The sequence below is a fragment of the Chiloscyllium plagiosum genome, unplaced genomic scaffold (assembly GCF_037043375.1).
Source record: "Chiloscyllium plagiosum isolate Xiang-an unplaced genomic scaffold, Cpla_swu_hap1 HiC_scaffold_20, whole genome shotgun sequence".
NCBI lineage: Eukaryota > Metazoa > Chordata > Chondrichthyes > Orectolobiformes > Hemiscylliidae > Chiloscyllium > Chiloscyllium plagiosum.
Window position 1 is genome coordinate 61,524,911 of NW_028270158.1, and position 20,200 is coordinate 61,545,110.

General features: G+C 46.1%; 2 protein-coding genes across 3 annotated transcripts in view; one reads left to right on the forward strand and one right to left on the reverse strand.

Annotated features, from left to right (window-relative positions):
• Positions 1-1,364: 1,364 nt before the first annotated feature.
• polr3k (polymerase (RNA) III (DNA directed) polypeptide K) lies at positions 1,365-20,086 on the reverse strand. Its single transcript, XM_043711133.2, has 3 exons — positions 19,934-20,086; positions 18,148-18,235; positions 1,365-1,706 (listed from the first exon to the last, which is right to left on the reverse strand). The coding sequence occupies exons 1-3, from the start codon at positions 20,042-20,044 to the stop codon at positions 1,579-1,581; spliced, it is 327 nt and encodes a 108-aa protein (XP_043567068.1). The 5' UTR covers positions 20,045-20,086; the 3' UTR covers positions 1,365-1,578.
• The window catches only part of snrnp25 (small nuclear ribonucleoprotein 25), a 55,271-nt gene continuing 55,121 nt past the window's right edge, over positions 20,051-20,200 (forward strand). For both annotated transcript variants that reach the window (XR_006314743.2, XM_043711131.2), the window contains exon 1: positions 20,051-20,177. The gene's annotated coding sequence lies outside the window, so the exon portion shown is untranslated. The remainder of the gene's footprint in view (positions 20,178-20,200) is intronic.

Sequence of the window (20,200 nt, forward strand, 5' to 3'; positions counted from 1 at the left end):
AGGATACGGAGTTGGTTGATCAACCATATTGAACAGCAGAGCAGAATGCCTTATTCTTGCTGCTATGCTGTGGTTTATTCCGATAATTATCCAATTCCACCATTGCTGAATCTGTGCCCTTGGTTTTCCTCACTGCATGCCTTTGTTTCATAACCGCAGTCTGTCCTTTTTTTTTACATTAAAGGAGCTAAATGTGCATGGAGAGGAAATCCTGAGCCAATAACTTGATTTAAAAACTCTGGTATTCTGTCCTATTTGCAGCAGCATGTTTGGGATGCATACTAGAGTCATAGTCATAGAGATGTACAGCATAGAAACAGACCCTTTGGTCCAATCCATCCATGCTGACCAGATATCCCAACCCAATCTAGTCCCACCTGCCAGCACCCGGCCAATATCCCTCCAAACCCTTCCTATTCATATACCCATCCAAATGCCTCTTAAATGCTGCAATTGTACCAGCCTCTACCACATCCTCTGGCAGCTCATTCCACACACGTACCATCTTTTAAAAAACGTTTCCCTGTAGGTCTCTTTTTTTTTTTATATCTTTTCCCTCTCACCCTAAACCTATGCCCTCTAGTTCTGGACTCCCTGACCCCAGGGAAAATACTTTATTTATCCTATCCATGCCCCTCAGTTACATTTTGTTCCTCGTTAAATATTTTTGTAAATAACTAATTACAATGTCCTGTCTGTGTAATTTAATAGAAACAAGTACATATTACAATCACTAGTTCAAAGCTAAGACAGCAAATGCTGACCTAAAATTTAGTACGTTTCACATAACATCCCACAGTCAGGAATGTCAAAGCAAATTAAATACCATGCTACCCAAGGAAGGCATGTCCATTTATACCACAGATGTCTTAGTGTAAACCAAGAGCTGAATGGAAAGCCTTGAAGCCAAGTTATCTTTTTAAAGCTTGACATTATTTCCCATTACTCTTCTATCTTGATATCCACTTCTACCTAGAACCTCTCTCTACAATCAGGCATTTTGCCATTTGCTTAATGTTGCCCAGTGGCAAACAGTCACCTTAGACTGGTTTAAGGTGATTTTTTTGATACTTTGTCATCTACATACATTTATTATGACTCCTTGTAAGGGAGTGGATTGGTAACAGTAAATGGGTTCGGGTGCTTCAAGCTTATAATTGTTTTTAAACCCCTTATTCAATTAATCTTGTATGTACTTAATTTACTTTCCTATCCCTCACTATTGTTCTCATTCATCATAAATCCCCACTAGTTTTTTTTCTGCACTCTTTGCAAATGGTCATGTCCACCATTATTTTTCCAAGCTCTATTCTCTGTCCCTCCTCGATCAACTTATTCTAGCAGTAATCAGGACTACAAAGAGAAGCAGTCAACTTTATTTTAATAAATTCTGAAATCATTGGTAGTAATCTCCTACAATGTTAGTTTACAAATTTTCATAGCAACTGAATTAAAGCTTGAGAAAAGCAAATCAAATATGGCTGCTAACCACAGTTACAAATCCAGTAATTTGAGTACAATATACATCATTCAAAATATCTTCAGTTCACAAATGTTAGGATTCAGCATGAAGAAAACTTAGTCCCTCCATCGATGTCCACAGTCTGGATTGCAGCACTTGTAAAATGTAGTCATGGGTTCATCTGCAGACCTGGTTTGTATTTGCATGAAATACGCTCTAGGGTGTTCACATTTGGGACAGGCTTCTACATAAACACATGGGAAAGAAAAAGTTGGATAGTTGTAAGACTGAGGTCAACACTGTACACTTGTTACACATTACATGCAATTCATGTGCAAGTAGTTTTATCACAGTGAACAATAAAGCTCTTCCTAATCTACTTCACTGACCAGATTCCGCATTCATAAGCACCTTTCAGGATGCAAAATGAAACACCCGGCCAGACTATATTAGGGCAGCAAGATGACATCTGAAAGGGAAGCCAATTGGGTAATGGGTGACAGTGCATAAGTTGGTTAGAGAATATTTATAAAAGATACAAAGGAGTGAAATAAGGGATTTGAAATGAGGCTGAGGATTTAAAAGTCAAGGCTTTGCTTAACTCAGCAAAAAGTACAGGTAAGCTCAGCTAAAGTCCTTTGAACTTTTTTCTTTAGTTTTACAGCAGTTAAGACAGCAGGGCAGTCATATGTTCCTCTTGCAGGATGTGGGAGCTCAGGGACTTGCATTGTCCCTGACAACTAGCATGGACAAGTCCCACAGACGTAATCAGATATCCCAACCTAATCTAATCCCATTTGCCAGCACTTGGCCCATATCCCTCTCAACCCTTCTATTCACCTGTCCAGATGTCTTTTGAATTGTACCAGCCTCCACCACTTCCTCTGGCAGCTCATTCCATACACATACCACCCTCTATGTGAAGAAGTTGCCTCTTAGGTCTCTTTTATATCTTTCCCCTCTCACCCTAAACCTATGCCCTCTAATTCTGGACCCCACCCCAGGGAAAAGACTATCTATTTACCTATCCATGCCCCTCATGATTTCATAAACCTCTAAGGTGACCCCTCAGCCTCCGATGCTGCAGGGAAAACAGCCCCAGCCTATTTAGCCTCCCTGTAGCTCAAATCCTCTAACCCTGGCAACATCCTTAAACCTTTTGTGAACCCTTTCAAGTTTCACATCTTTCCAATTGGAAGGAGACCAGAATTGCATGCAATCTTCCAACAGTGACCTAACAGATGTCCTGTACAGCCGCAACATGACCTCCCAACTCCTGTACTCAATACTCTGACCAATAAAGAAAAGCATACCAAACCCCTTCTTCACTATCCTATCTACCTGAGACTCTATTTTCAAGGAACTGTGAACTTGCATTCCAAGGTCTCTTTGTTCAGCAACACTACCTCAGACCTTCCCATTAAGTGCTCTGATTTGCTTTTTCAGAATGCAAATTAAACTCCATCTGCCACTTCTCAGCCCATTGACCCATCTGATCAAGGTTCTGTTGTAATCTGAGGTAACCTCCTTCATTGTCCACTACACCTCCAATAGTAGCCAGATCGATGGCACTATGACTGGCTCTGGTGTAGAATAGGAAATGGTAAAGGTAAACAGGACTTTAGGAGACTCTATGGTTAGGGGGACAAATAGGAGAATGTGGCTGCAGAGAGAATCCAGGATGGTGTTGCCTCCCAGGTGTCTGGGTCCAAGATGTCTCCATGGCTGCAGAATGTTCTCAAGTGGGAGGGTGAACAGCCAGGAATCATTGTGCACCTTGACACAAATGACATAGGTAGAAATAGGGATGAAATCCTGCAGTGATTTATAGAGAGCTAGAAAAAAAAGTATAATGTCTGTAGTAGGTAGCCACTTGAGAAAATTCTGAGGGATAAGATATACATGCATTTGGAAAGACAGGGTTTGATAAAGAGTAGTCAGCATAGCTTTGCGAGTGGGAGATCATGCCTCACAAAGTCGTTAGAGTTCTTTGATGATTGCCAGGAAGGTTGACGGGGGCAGGGCGGTAGTCTGTATGGATTTCAGTAAGGCCTTTAATCAGGTTTCACACTATGCTGCTCTGGAAGGTTAGATCACATGGAGGAGCTTGCAAATTGGCTTGATAGTAAGAAGCAAAGGGTAATACTGGAAGGATGCTTATCAGACTGAAGACCTATCACTAGTGGAGTGCCTCAGGGGTCGATGCTGGGTCCATTGCTGTTTGTTATCTCTCATCCAAATCATTGATATAATGTACAAGGCATGATTAGTAAGTTTGCAGATTACACTGAAATAGGTGGTATCGTGGACACTAAGGAAGGTTATCAGAGATTGATCAGCTGGGGAAGTAGACCAAGGAATGGAGAATGATATAGATAAGTTTGAGGTCTTGCATTTTGGAAAGTAAAATCAAGGTAGGAGTTTCATGGTGAATGGAAAAGCCTTAAGGAGTGTAGTGGAGCAGAGGGATCTTAGAGTTCAGGTACACAGTTCGCAAAGCGGAGTCACAGGTGGACAGGGCAGTGAAGATTACTTTTGGCACATTGGTCTTCATTAGTCAGGGCTAGAAGTTGGGAAGTTATGTTGCAGGACATCGGTGAGGCTGCACTTGGAGTACTGTGTTCAATTTTGGTCACCTCCAACCATAGGATGGATGTTATTAAACTGGAAAGACTGCAGAAGAAATTTACAAGGACGTTGTCTGCACACAAAGGTGTGAATTTAAAGGGAGGTTGGACAAGCTAGGACTTTTCCTTTAGAGCATAGGAGACTGAGTGGAGAACCTTATAGAAGTGCATAAGATCATGAGAGGCATGGATAGAGTGAATGCACTCAGTCTGAATCAAGGACGAGAGGGCATCAGTTTAAGGTAAGAGGAGAAAGAATAAATGGGAACCTGAGGGGCAACTTTTACACAGAGGGTGGTACATACATGGCCTGTCTCCATGCTGTAGGACTCTGACTGTCACAGTAAAACATGACTGCAACAACTTTGAAAGAGTCTTTCCCCCCCCTGCCAAAAACTGGGATGAGTGTCGCTGGCAAGGCCAGCATTTATTGTCCACCTATAATTACCCCAGGGAAGGCAGTGGTGAGCAGTTATGGCACCACTGCAGATCACATGGGCTATATTAACCACAGATGTGGTATTGATGAAATATTCTACAGTCAGGGTGGGGAGTGGCTTGGAGAAGAACTTGCAGGTGGTGTTTCTATGTATCTACTGCCCTTGGCGGTACGGACCATAGGTTTGCAAGTGCTAACGAAGAAGCCAAGGGCAGTTAACTGTAGTGTACCTTTTAAACACACTGTTACCACTGAGCATTGGCGATGGATAATGAATATTTGTGGTAATAAAACGGAGTCGAGACAATCAAATCGGCTACTTTTACCTAAATGTGTTTTATTGGAGCTGTACGCAGAGGAGAGTATTTCATCACACTCCTAACCTGTGACTTGTAGATGGTGGACAGATATTGGAGAGTTACTCACTGCAGAATTCCTAGCCCAGTTAAGTATTTGGTCAATGGCTATTCCTAAGACACTGATCGCCTGTGATAGTATCTCCCCTCCCCACCGCCTAAACTCTAACTTCTTATTTTATTTAAAGACAAGTGTAAGGTGTTGTGTTCCAATTGAGATTCAACTGATCCACCACTAGACTTGAAGCAAATCAACTGTCCCATTATAACAGCATCTCAAACCCACCCTTGGCAAAGGCAAATTCAGCAAAACAATCTTCTCATGTGCCATCTCCAGTCCATGAGAAAGGATCACCAAAAGGAACAGTCTAGCATCGGTGTGAGAGAGAGAGAGAGAGCTGTATCTAGCAGCTTCAACAGCAAACTCCAAAACCCAACTGAAAGCAAAACTAAAACCCCAAATCTGTGTGAACCTGACTCCACCCATTCATGCTTCTAAACACGCAAGGTGCTTAAAGCCGTTTACTCGCTGCTTCTGAAGCAGATCTTCCTGCAGCACTGTGGCAAAACCTCTCCAAGAGAAAGAGCACCAACACAAATGCAATTTAATATTAAAGGTAAACAGTAGACAGTCCCTTGTTGGAGATGGTTATTGACACATTTGTGTAGTGTGAATATTATTTGCCACTTATTATCCCAGATCTGAACACTGCCCAGTTCTTTACATATATGAACACAGGCTACTTCAGTATCTGAGAAGTTGCAAATTGGTGTTGAATGTTGTGTGATCGTCAGCAAATAACCTTTCTTCTGACCTTATAATGGAGAGAAGGTCAATGATGAAAGAACTGCAGGTAGTTCAGTCTCCACAGTGGTAAAGTCCCACCCTATGAATCAGAAGGTCTGTGTTCAAATTACACCTACTCCACATGTATGGCCTAACATCTCTGAAAGAATAATAGCATCCATCCTGTGGAACGCCAATACCCTAGGACTGAGATGATGTGCCTTCAACAAGCTACTAAATTAAATCTTATTTAATTTCAGATAGTTGCCAGGGATAGACTTGGAGTTGGTGCCTCAGGAATAAAGTGGGAACAAAATACCATGGCTTCCCAGTGTTTAACAGGAGAAAATTTATGCTTTGCCATTACTGGATGTTGGGTATAAGCACTCTGATAATTTGGTATCAGTGCAGGAGTTGAGACATGATGAGATGGAGGAGCGTTGAGACATGATGAGATGGAGGAGCATTGAGACATGATGAGATGGAGGAGCGTTGAGACATGATGAGATGGAGGAGCTGGGTGTCATGAACATATTACATTACATTACAGTGTGGAAACAACCCTTCGGCCCAACAAGTCCACACCGACCCGCCAAAGCGTAACCCACCCATACTCCTCCATTTGCACCTTACCTAATACTACAGGCAATTTAGCATGGCCAATTCACCTGACCTGCACATCTTTGGACTGTGGGAGGAAACCGGAGCACCCGGAGGAAACCCACACAGACACGGGGAGAACGTGCAAACTCCACACAGTCGCCTGAGGCAGGAATTGAACCCGGGTCTCTGGCGCTGCGAGGCAGCAGTGCTAACCACTGTGCCATCGTGCCGCCCAAAACATACATGTGAAAGCAATTACTGTGCCAACATGAAGCTAGATGTTAAGGAGGATAGGTCTAATAAAACACCTTTGGGCAACACTCGAGTGGAAGCAAGAAACCATTGTAAATGATATTTTGGCTACGATTGGACAAAGTGATGGTAACAGGCAGCTGGACAGAGGTAAGGATTTGGAGGGTGCCGTCATTAAGCTTCAAAGAACACAGAAAATTCGAACACAGGAACAGGCCCTTCGGCCCTCCAAGCCTGTGCCGATCCAGATCCTCTATCTAAACCTGCCGCCTATTTTCTAAGGATCTGTATCCCTTTGCTCCCTGCCCATTCATGTATCTGTCTAGACACATCTTAAATGATGCTATCGTACCTGAGCCTACCACCTCCACTGGCAACCACCAGGCACCCATCACCCCCTGCGTAAAGAATTTTCCACACATATCTCCCTTAAACTTTTGCCCCCTCACTTTGAACTCATGACCCCTAGTAACTGAGTCCCCCACTCTGCGGAAAAAGCTTCTTGCTATCCACCCTGTCTACATCCCTCGTGATACTGTAGACCTCAATCAGGTCCCCTTCAACCTCTGTCTTTTTAATGAAAATAATCCTAATCTACTCAACCTCTCTTCATAGTTAGCACCCTCCATAGCAGGCAACATCCTGGTGAACCTCCCCAAAACATCCACATCCTTTTGGTAATGTGGCAACTAGAACTGTTCGCAGTATACCAAATGTGGCTGAACCAAAGTCCTATACAACTGTAACCTGACCTGCCAACTCTCGTACTCAATACCCCGTTCGATGAAGGAAAGCATGCCGTATGCCATCTTGACCACACTATAGACCTGCATTGCCACCTTCAGGGAACAATGGACCGGAACACCCAGATCTCTCTGTACATCAATTTGCCCCAGGACTTTTCCATTTATTGTATAGTCCGCTTTTGAATTGGATCTTGAAAAATGCACTACCTCGCATTTACCCAGATTAAAAGACCATCTGCCATTTCTCCACTCAACTCTCCAATCTATGTGTATTCTGCTGTATTCTCTGACAGTCCCCTTCACCATCTGCTACTCCAATCTTAGTGTTCTGCAAACTTGCTAATCAGACCAGCTTTACCTCCCTCCAGATCGTTTATGTATATCACAAACAACAGTGGCCCCAGCACAGATCCCTGTGGAACACCACTGGTCACAGGTCTCCATTTTGAAGAACTCCTTCCCACTACTACGTCTCCTGCTCCCAGCCAGCTCTCTATCCACCTGCTAGAACACCCTGGACCCCATGGACCTCCTGCTCCCAGCCAGCTCTCTATCCACCTGCTAGAACACCCTGGACCCCATGGACCTCCTGCTCCCAGCCAGCTCTCTATCCATCTAGCTAGAACACCCTGGACCCCATGGACCTCCTGCTCCCAGCCAGCTCTCTATCCACCTGCTAGAACACCCTGGACCCCATGGACCTCCTGCTCCCAGCCAGCTCTCTATCCACCTGCTAGAACACCCTGGACCCCATGGACCTCCTGCTCCCAGCCAGCTCTCTATCCACCTGCTAGAACACCCTGGACCCCATGGACCTCCTGCTCCCAGCCAGCTCTCTATCCACCTGCTAGAACACCCTGGACCCCATGGACCTCCTGCTCCCAGCCAGCTCTCTATCCATCTAGCTAGAACACCCTGGACCCCATGGACCTCCTGCTCCCAGCCAGCTCTCTATCCACCTGCTAGAACACCCTGGACCCCATGGACCTCCTGCTCCCAGCCAGCTCTCTATCCACCTGCTAGAACACCCTGGACCCCATGGACCTCCTGCTCCCAGCCAGCTCTCTATCCACCTGCTAGAACACCCTGGACCCCATGGACCTCCTGCTCCCAGCCAGCTCTCTATCCACCTGCTAGAACACCCTGGACCCCATGGACCTCCTGCTCCCAGCCAGCTCTCTATCCACCTGCTAGAACACCCTGGACCCCATGGACCTCCTGCTCCCAGCCAGCTCTCTATCCATCTCGCTAGAACACCCTGGACCCCATGAGACTTCACTTTCTCCATTAGCCTACCATGGGGAACCTTATCAAATGCCTTACTGAAGTCCATGTTTATGACATCTATAGCCATTCCCTCAATCAACTTTGTCACTTCCTCAAAGAATTCTACTAAATTGGTAAGACATGACCTTCCCTGCACAAAACCACGCTGCCTATCACTGATCAGCCCATTTTCTTCCAATTGGGAATTGATCCTATCCCTCAGTATCTTTTCCAGCAGTTTCCCTACCACTGACGTCAAGCTCTCCGGTCTATAATTACCTGGAGTATCCCTGCTACTTTCTTAAACAAGGGGGCAACATTAGCAATTCTCCAGTCCTCCGGGACCTCACCCATGTTCGAGGATGCTGCAAAGCTAAGGCACGAGCTATTTACTCTCTAGCCTCCCTCAGTAACCTGGGATAGATCCCATCCGGACCTGGGGACTTGTCCACCTTAGAATACCCAACACTTCCTCCCTACTTATACCGACTTGACCTAGAGTAATCAAACATCTATCCCTAACCTCAACATCCTAATCTCCCCTCAGTGAATACCGATACAAAGTACTCATTAAGAATCTCATCCATTTTCTCTGACTCCACGCATAATTTTCCTCCTTTGTCCTTGAGTGGCCAACCCTTTCTCTAGTTACCCTCTTGCTCATTATATACAAATACAAGACTTTGGGATTTTCCTTAACCCTGCTCGCTAAGGATATCTCATGACCCCCTTTAGCCATTTTAATTTCTCATTTCAGATGGGCCCTACATTCCCGGTATCCTTCCAAAGCTTCGCCTGTCTTTAGTTGCTTAGACCTTATGTATGCTTCCATTTTCGTCTTAGTTAATCTCATAATTTCACCAGTCATCCATGGTTCCCTAATCTTGCCATTTCCATCCCTCATTTTCACAGGAACATGTCTCTCCTGAACTCTAATTTATCTCTCTTTAAAAACCTCCCACATATCGAATGTATATTTATCTTTAAACAAGTGCTTCTAATCCACATTCCCCAGCTCCTGCTGAATTTTGCTATAGTTGGCCTTCTCCCAGTTTTGCACTCTTCTTTAAGGACCACTCTTGTTTTTGTCCATGAGTATTCTAAAACTTACAGAACTGTGATCACTATTTCCAAAGCAATGCCCTACTGAAACTTCAACCACCCGACTGGGCTCATTCCCCAACTCCAGGTCCAATATGGCCCTTTTCAGAGTTGGACTATTTACATTACTGCTCTAAAACAACCTTCTGGATGCTCCTTACAAATTCTGTTTGATCTAGACCTCTAACACTAAGTGAATCCCAGTCAATGTTGAGAAAAATTAAAATCTCCTTTCACCAGTACCCTGTTGCTCCTACATCTTTCCATGATCTGTTTACATATTTGCACCTATATCTCACGCTCATTGTTAGGAGGCCTATAGCATCGCCTCAACATTTTTACCACACCCTTCCTATTTCTGAGCTCTGCCCATATTGTCTCACTGCTCGAGTCCTCCATAGTGCCCTCCCTCAGCACAGCTGTGATATCTTCTACAACCAGTAATGCAACTCCTCCAACCCTTTTACCTCCCTCTCTATCCCGCCTGAAGCATCGATATCCTGGGACATTTAATTGCCAATCATGCCGTTCCCTCAACCAAGTCTCAGTAATAGCAATAACATACTCCCAGGTACTAATCCAAGCCCTAAGTTCATCTGCCTTACCTTCTACATTTCTCACATTAAAACAAATGCACCTCAGACCACCTGTCCCTTTGCGTTCATCATCTGCTCCCTGTCTACTATTCCCCTTAGTCACGCTGACTTCATTATCTAGTTCCTTACAGGCTTTAGTTACTGCCTCCTTACTGTCCATGAACCTCATTTGGTTCCCACCCCCCCCTGCCACATTAGTTTAAACCCCCCCCCCCCCACCAACAGCATTTAAAAGCACCCCCAAGGACATTGGTTCCAGTCCAGCCCAGGCGTAGATCATCCAATTTGTAATAGTCCCACCTCCCCCAGAACTGGTCCCAATGTCTCAAAAATCTGAAACCACCCCTCCTTCAATTTCTACCTTCAAACTTACTCAAACTAGCTTCTACAGCCTCTGCGGTAGAGAATTCCAAAGTTCACAACTCTCTTGAGAAAACCAATTTTCCTCGACTTAGGCCTACTTGGCATCCGCCTTATTTTTAAACTGTACTCCTCGGTTCTAAATATGTTAACCAGAGGAGCCATCTTAGCCGCATCTACCTTGTGTCTCTTTTTTTTTACTACTTTGGAAATTCCAATTTTCATTCTTCGAAACTCTACAGAATACAGGCCCTGTTTTCCCAATCTTTCTTCAGTGGATGGTCTTGCCAGCCCAGGAAGAAATCTGGTGAACCTTTGTTGCATTCCCTCTATGGCAATAAGTAAAACAACAAACAGATCTCCAGTTGCAGTCTAACCAAACTCCTATACAACTGAAGACAGACGTGACTACTCTCGTACACAAATCCTCTTGCAGTAAAGGCTAACTGTTAGCCTTCAGAGATTTCTGACCATTTAAGAAATTCACTGCACATTTGTTTGTCCTACCAAAGTGGGATTACCTCAATTTTTTTTTAAACCCTTTATGTTCCTGTCCAAACCCTCCTGAAGTTTATTGACATCTTTCTCATACATATTTCCACTCAGCATCTACAGATTTGGAAATATTACATTTGATCCCCAAATATGGTCAATAATTGGGACCCCACGTACTGAGGCTTGTGACACCCGACTACTCATAGCTTGCCAACACTGCAAAAACACATTTATTCCTACACTCTGCTTTTAGTCTGTTAGTTAATCATTAAATCATGCCAGTACATTACTTCCTATCTCATGTTTTAATTTCTCTAACTAGTTTCCTGTGGGGGACTGTTGTACTCGGTTACCAGCAATGCTTCCTTCCAATTCGAGTTACCGCTCAGGTTCCTATCCCGAGAAGTTAGCTTAAACCCATCCTCCAACAACACGAGCAAATCTCCATGGTGATATTAGTCCCAGTCTACGAAGGTGCAACACATTCAGCTTATACAGGTGCCAACTGCTCCAAAGCCAGGCCCAATTCCTCAGAAATCTGACGCTCTCCCTCCTACACCAGGTCTCCAGTTACGTATTCAATTGATCAATCCCCCCCGTCCTTATGCTCACTAGCACATGCAGGGAGTTACCTTGAGATTACTGCTCAAAGTCCTGATTTAATTTACTTAATTCCCTGAGATCTGCTTTCAAGACCTCATTCTTCCTCCTACCTATATCACTGGTGCCAATGTAGACCAGAATGTCTGGCTAATCCCCCACTGTCAGAGGATGTCCTGAGTAAAACTATGCCAGTAGGTAATGTGCCATGCTGGCGTCATGTTTCATGCTACAGAAATGCCTGTCTGATCCGCATGACAATGACAATAACCTATTACTATTGTTCTTCCATTCTTCTTCTTCCTCTCTGTACAGCCGAGTCGCTTGGGGTGCCATGGGCTTGGCTCAGATTGCACTTCCTCAAGGAACCACATCCTTACCAGTTTTCAAAGTGGAATACCAATTAGAAAGCACAATAGATCCAGGGGACTCCTGCACTACCTGCTTGGTTTTCTCAATCTGGCTGGGAGTCACCCATTCCCTCTCTGCCAGTAACACTTGTAAAATCTACGTGCTATCCTTAATAGTCTTCTTTTTCACAAATGCACAAGTGATTCCAACCACTGCTCAAGTTCCAAAGCCCAGAGTTCAAATTGGCTCAGCTGTGATACGTTGTGCAGATGTTCTGTGTCTGACACACATGGAATGTCCATGGCTTCATAGTTATAGCAGAAAGCACATTCCACATGGCCCTTCTAACTTGCCATCCTGTAATTCTAAAACCTATTTGTTACCTTTAAAGTACAGATGCACTACAATAAACTAACAGGCTACGTCTCAGAAAGAGAGACAAGAATTCTGGAGACTTAAACATAAAAAACTAAATAAACTAAATATTTAAAAAGATTGGCAATACTGACCAAACCTACTCCCCCATCAGATGCTTTCCCTGCACTCTCAACATCTAGATGTTGAGACTTGATTTCTGAGAGTAAACTTTAATTAATGCAGGTCTTTTCCGCTCTGCTCCGAATTCCCACCTTGAACCAAGTTCTCAGTTACATACTCTATCTCAAGTCTCACTCTGGTGAAGGCTCTCTAACCCCGACCTTGCAGCTTACTCTGACCATATGCTTTGAACAAGCTCTTCTCACATAGAGACAACTGATGAAGTCTCTTGTTTCTCTGAACTTCCTGCTCCAGTAATCAACACTAAATTCATGATGGGCATTAGGTAAGTTTTTTATTCTGAACTTTTATTCAATTCAGGTTTTACCATCTGCCATGGTGGGTCTCAAACTCACTTGTGAGGGTGCCGGATGACTAATCCGGGCTGATCTTATTGTAACCTCAAATCCACCTAGCTGTAACCCCCTTGCTTAGCAATAATCTATCTCTTTTCAGGAACAGGCTTCCAAAGACCATGATCCTCTGTGACTCACTATCAGTGCATTGTAGACTTGAAGCCAAACTCCCTCCCTTGGTATTAAATTCCCCTTACAGTCAATGGTAACCTACTATTAGTTTCTCTTTGAGCTAGGACCATAAGATATAGGCACAGAATTAGGCCATTTGGTCAAGTTGTCTCTAGCATTTGTTCATGGCTGATAGGTTTCTCAAACCCATTCTCCTGCCTTCTCCCTGGAATCCTTAGTCCCCTTACTAGTCAAGAACTTATCTCTGTCTGAAATATAATCGACGATATGGCCTCCACAGACCTCTGCAGCAGTGAGTTCCACAGATTCACCACTGGCTGAAGAAATTCCTCATCTCAGATCAAAGATCCCTTCACTTTGGGGCTGTGTCCTTGAATCCTAGTCTTTCCTACTCTGAAACATCTTTTCCATATCCACTCTATCCAGGCCTCTCGGTATTCTGTAAGTTTCAATGAGAACCCTCCTCATCCTGCGAAACTCCATCGAGTACAGACCCAGAGTCCTCAACCGCTCCTTATATGACAAGACCTTCCCCAGCATCATTCTTGTAAACCTCCAGTAGACTCCCTCCGAGACCAGCACATCCTTTCTTAGATACAGGGCCAAAAACTGCTCACAATATTCCAAACATGGTCTCACCAGTGCCTTATACAGCACAACTCTGCTCTTGTATTCTAGCCCTCTTGAAATGAATGCTAACATCGCATTTGCCTTCCTAACTGCCAGGTGAACCTACATGTTAACCATCAGAATCCTGAAGCAGGACTCCCAAGTTTCTTTGGGCTTCATATTTTGAAGACTTTCTCCATTTAGTAAATAGTCTACACCTCTACTCTTCCTACTAAAGTGCATACCCTCACACTCTCCTACATTGTCTGTGTTTGACCACTTCTTTGCCCACTCTCCTTGTGTCTCCAAGTCCTTTTGCAATTTCCCACTTCCCCAACACTCCCTGTCCCTTCACCTATCTTTGTGTCATCTGCAAACTTAGCAACATTGCCCTCAGTTCCTTCATCCAGATCGTTAAAGTGAATGGCTGTGATCCCAACACTGACCCCTGTGGAACTCCACTAGTCACCAGCTACCATCACATAAAAGACACCCCTTATATCAACTTCCTTTCTTCTGCCAGTCAGTCAATCCTCTACCCAATATCCCTCAAGTCCCTTAAAAATTCTCTGGCCTCAATATACTTAATGACACAGCCCTCTGTAGCAAAGAATTCAACGGATTCACCACCTTCAGAAAAAACTTACTCATCTGCCTTAATTGCATGACCCCTCATTTCGAGATAACGTCCTCTGGTCCCACACACTCCCCACAGGGGGAAGACAAACTTTCTGCATCTACCTTGACAAGCCTCTTAAGAATCTTATATGTTTCAATAATGTCACCCCTCATTCCCCTAAATTCAAAAAAGCACTGACCTAACCTAGTCAACCTGTCCCAGGCAACGTACTCTCAGAAGGAGAGGCTGAATTATCAGTTTTGAAACAGCCTGTCAGAGTAGCTCGGAGAGCAATTCAGAGTTATTTCTGTATGGGGAAGACACTGGTGCCTGCAGTGTCACCAACACCTGGCTGGGCTGCTGGGAAATCCATGGGATCTCTCTTGACCTGTCTGATCCGCAGTTGGGTACATTCTGTGTGGTGTCCAACCACTATTTGACTCTAAACTTACATTTCTCTCACATTAATTATCACTGTTAAAGATGCATACATGTTATGGACTGTTTTACTTTCCTAAGGTTACCTCAAAGTACAATGGGATCTTGATCTATTCCTAATGAAGGGCTTTTGCCTACAACGTCGATTTTCCTGCTCCTCAGATGTTGCCTGACCTGCTGTGCTTTTCCAGCACCACACTGATCTAAACTCTTGATCATATGCGCCAATGGGCTGAGAAGTGGCAGATGGAGTTTAATTTAGATAAATGTGAGCTGCTGCATTTTGTGAAAGCAAATCTTAGCAGGACTTATACACTTAATGGTAAGGTCCTCGGGAGTGTCGTTTAACAAAGAGACCTTGGAGTGCAGGTTCATAACTTGAAAAGTAGAGTCACAGGTTGTGGTGAAAGGGTTAAAATTATGTCCCAATACATGTGTGAATCTAACCGGAATGGAGGTGTTGCTTAGTCCCGTGTGAATCTTATTACACACCTCCCCGTGTGAATCTTCTTATCTGTATGTAACCAGAATGGAATGTGTTTTTTAGCCTTGCTCTGCTGTTCACATGAATGTTTATATCTGGAAAAGAGTATATCAGCTGGAAAAGTCTCCAGTTCGGTGAGTCTGCTCCGGGGTTACGTTTAACCGCCGAGCGTGGGTTGTTGGCAACCGCTCTACGAGAACTGACGGCTCCCAGTTCCGGTAACATGTAGAGTGAGTATAAGCCAGACCCGTTGTAAGTATGAGACCTGGTTGTGGCGACGCTGCGGGGAATAAAATGCTCATATCCTAGCAGACTCGCCTCTTGGTCGTTTGTTCTGTGTCAGACTACACTCCTACGAACCTGAGAACATTTTGGCGCTGCGAGCAGGGTCAATCGCAATTGAGGAGAGATTTTGATACAGAACAATGTTTTGGAAAAAGACTAAGAAACCAGAAGAACAAACTGTGGAGGTCCCGACCGTCCCGGGATGGCATGGATGTGGGCATGTACGTGGCAGTTTGTTTGAGAAATGGTGGGGGGCGACCGGAGGAACCCCAGGGTCGCTGCTGTCCACCCTTGAGAGGATCCCAGTCCTGCCGAAGAACCCCTTGCCTGGGGTACAGCGGAGGATGTGGGCATGTCCAAAAAGCTGAAGCGGAGTTAACAGAATTGAATGGGATTGAACTGAACTGAACTGAGTGGAACTGAAGTGAATCAAATTGAACGGAACAAAATGGAACTGAGCTAAATTGAATTGAAATGGACGGAACTGAATTGAACACAATTGAATTGAACTGAACAGACCTGAACTGAGCTGAATTGAACTACACTGAATTGACTGAACTGAAATTAAATGCTACGAATTGAACTGAATTAAGCATAATGTAACACATGTATTGGGCCAAGCAGTGGAATGTGGTGAAAGGGTTAAAATTATGTCCCAATACATGTGTGAATCTAACCGGAATGGAGGTGTTGCTTAGTCCCGTGTGAATCTTATTACACACCTCCCCGTGTGAATCTTCTTATCTGTATGTAACCAGAATGGAATGTGTTTTTTAGCCTTGCTCTGCTGTTCACATGAATGTTTATATCTGGAAAAGAGTATATCAGCTGGAAAAGTCTCCAGTTCGGTGAGTCTGCTCCGGGGTTACGTTTAACCGCCGAGCGTGGGTTGTTGGCAACCGCTCTACGAGAACTGACGGCTCCCAGTTCCGGTAACATGTAGAGTGAGTATAAGCCAGACCCGTTGTAAGTATGAGACCTGGTTGTGGCGACGCTGCGGGGAATAAAATGCTCATATTCTAGCAGACTCGCCTCTTGGTCGTTTGTTCTGTGTCAGACTACTCTCCTACGAACCTGACCTTGAGAATTTTTTAAAACACAGGTAGAGAGAATAGTGAAGGCGGCTTTTGGTATGCTTCCCTTTACTGGTCAGAGCATTGACTATAGGAGTTAGGAGGTCATGTTCTGGCTGTACAGGACATTGGTTAGGCCACTGTTGGAATATTACGTGCAATTCTGGTCTCCTTCCTATTGGAAGGATGTTCTGAAACTTGAAAGGGTTCAGAAAAGATTTACAAGGATGTTGCCAGAGTTGGAGGATTTGAGCTATAGGGAGAGACCGAATAGGCTGGGGCTGTTTTCCCTGGGGCATTGAAGACCGAGGGGTGACCTCATAGAGGTTTATAAAATCATGAGGGGCATGGATAGGATAAATAGACAAAGTCTTTTCCCTGGAATGGGGGAGTCCAGAATTAGAGGGTATGGGTTTAGGGTGAGAGTGGAAAGATATAAAAGGGGACCGTTTTCACACAGAGGGTGGTACGTGTATGGAATGAGCTGCCAGAGGAAGTGGAGGAGGCTGGTACAATTGCATTATTTAAAAGGCATCTGGATGGGTATATGAATAGGAAGGGTTTGGAAGGAATATGGGCCAAATGCTGAAAAATGGGACTAGATTGGGTTAGGATATCTGGTCGGCATGGACGATTCAGACCGAAGGATCTGTTTCTGTGCTGTGCATCTCTATGACTATGACTCTATGATCTGCCTGTTTCTAAGATTTAGGGAGCTAGTAACCAAAATGTCCAAAAATGTTTACTACATTGGAATCATGCTCTGGTAGAAAAGATCAAATTCACAGGGAGCTGATATGAGCCTGGAAGAACCATTTAGTGTGGGCCACAGAAAGTGTGTCTCCAGAAAAATTATAAAGGAACTTATTTCTCGGGGGTAAGAATGAAATCAAAATGTTGAAGAAATTCACATCTGACAGTTTCTGCAGAGAGTAAAATGGTAAGAATTCAAGTCTATATGACTCTTCTTCAGAACTGAAGGTGGCTGGAAAAGTGATAGTTGTTACGTTATTGAAAATGAGACAGAAGGAACAAGTCAGAAAAGCTGTCCAGAATAAAAGATGAAGCGAATGTGCATGGAAGGAGAGAAAAGGTACAGATAAAGTGTCGGTCTTAATGGTAATGGTAAATGGAAATGATCCAGGTATCTCCAGCACGGGTTTTAGTTCAGCTCTACAGCATCTGCAGTACTTTGCATTAACTCCAGTGGCCCCAGTATCACTTTGAATTGATCCTGGGAATATTTAATGCCTACATGAAGGATAGTGTAAAGTATATGTTTGAAGTGTGTTTTTTTTTCCTGCATTGCACTCCACTCTGTGGGTTAAGGGACAAGTTGTGTACAAAGAGATGTTTAATTAAGTAACTTCACTCATTTCTTACAATACACGTTTTAAAATGTAAAATCTCAATGCATCATTCTCTGAGCAATAAACTAGAATTTTAAATTATCTTTTAAAAGCTATAGATCTCTATAGGCAATGTTACACCATGACAACAGCATATTATAATACAATAACTGGTATTCACCATCCACATCTTGCATGTGACCACAAGTTGTTTTGATTCTTACCTGCAGTAGAGTCAACATTTTCCCAAGCAGCAGCTCCACCTAACACATCATCAACTTCTTTCAGCTTGGGATATTTTCTGTTTGTCACCTTCAATACAAAGAAAACATTATGTGTTACTTAGCGTACAAGGAGGTACTGAGTTCAAGGAAGTTAAGTTCAAAGGAGAGCGCCTTGAACACAGTCATTAAATCATTGATTTCTAATTTACATTAGTCTCCAAAACTCTACATATTTAAGCCAATCACCACTCATTAAGATATGATCATCAACAATGTACGAACAATTTTAATAAATAGATGCAATAATAAAACACACTCTCCATCACTTACTCACACACATTTTTCCCACTGCTCTCTGCTCATTACTTTCTCACTTCCCCACCTTCCCTACATCCAACTCTCTCTTCACCCTGTCACCTCTCTCTTCTACACTTTCCTGCCCAGCTCTGCTTTCCAACCCACTCCATCGTTCTTCTCGCTCCTAAACACTCCCACCACACCCCCCACCTCACATCCTTCCCCTCATTCCCCTCCCCACTCTCCCACCCCCAACCCCCCAGTCTCTCCCCAGCCCTCAGTCTCTCCCCCCCCACCCCCACCCCCAGTCTCTCCCCCCACCCCCACCCCCACCCCCAGTCTCTCCCCCCCACCCTCAGTCTCTCCCCCCACCCCCACCCCCAGTCTCTCCCCAGCCCTCAGTCTCTCCCCCCACCCCCCCCTCCGTCTCCACCCCCACCCTCAGTCTCTCCCCCCACCCCCATCCCCACCCCCAGTCTCTCCCCCCACCCCCACCCCAAGTCTCTCCCCCCCACCCCCACCCCCAGTCTCTCCCCCCCACCCCCAGTCTCTCCCCCCCACCCCCACTCTCCCCCCCAACCCCACTCTCCCCCCCAACCCCACCCCCAGTCTCTCCCCCCCACCCCCACTCTCCCCCCCACCCCCACCCCCAGTCTCTCCCCCCCACCCCCACTCTCCCCCCACCCCCAGTCTCTCCCCCCCACCCCCACTCTCCCCCCACCCCCAGTCTCTCCCCCCCACCCCCACTCTCCCCCCACCCCCACCCTCCCCCCACCCCCACCCCCACTCTCCCCCCACCCCCATCCCCACTCTCCCCCCACCCCCATCCCCACTCTCCCCCCACCCCCACCCCCACTCTCCCCCCACCCCCACCCCCACTCTCCCCCCACCCCCACCCCCACCCCCACTCTCCCCCCACCCCCACTCTCCCCCCACCCCCATCCCCACTCTCCCCCCACCCCCATCCCCACTCTCCCCCCACCCCCACCCCCACCCCCACTCTCCCCCCACCCCCACCCCCACTCTCCCCCCACCCCCACCCCCACTCTCCCCCCACCCCCACCCCCACTCTCCCCCCACCCCCACTCTCCCCCCACCCCCAGTCTCTCCCCACCCCCACCTCCACTCTCCCCCCACCCCCACCCCCACTCTCCCCCCACCCCCACCCCCACTCTCCCCCCACCCCCACCCCCACTCTCCCCCCACCCCCACCCTCAGTCTCTCCCCCCCACCCTCAGTCCCCCCACCCCCACCCCCAGTCTCTCCCCCCACCCCCACCCCCAGTCTCTCCCCCCACCCCCACCCCCAGTCTCTCCCCCCCACCCCCACCCTCAGTCTCTCCCCCCCACCCCCACCCTCAGTCTCTCCCCCCACCCCCACCCTCAGTCTCTAACCCCTCCCCCTCCCTCACTCAGTCCCTAACCCCCCCTCCCCCTCCCCCTACCCCTACCCCAGTCTCCCCTCCCCCAGTCTCCCCCCTCCCCCTCACCTTGCGGGTGATGTTGTGAACATACGGGCAGGTGTTACACGCGAAGCGGTAACATTTCTGTCCCTCCTCCACGATCAGGACGTTCCCGCAGGTCGGGCAGAACAGCAGCATAGCCGGAGCCGGAAGCGGAAACCACCGGCCGAACCCTTCCCCCGGCCCACAGCCGCTCGGGAGCGTGTGCCCGCGGTGTGGTTCCGGGGCCGGGTGGTCCCCCCCCCTCCTCCAGGATTCCTTCCATGTCAAGGTAGGGTCCAGTATAACATTGAG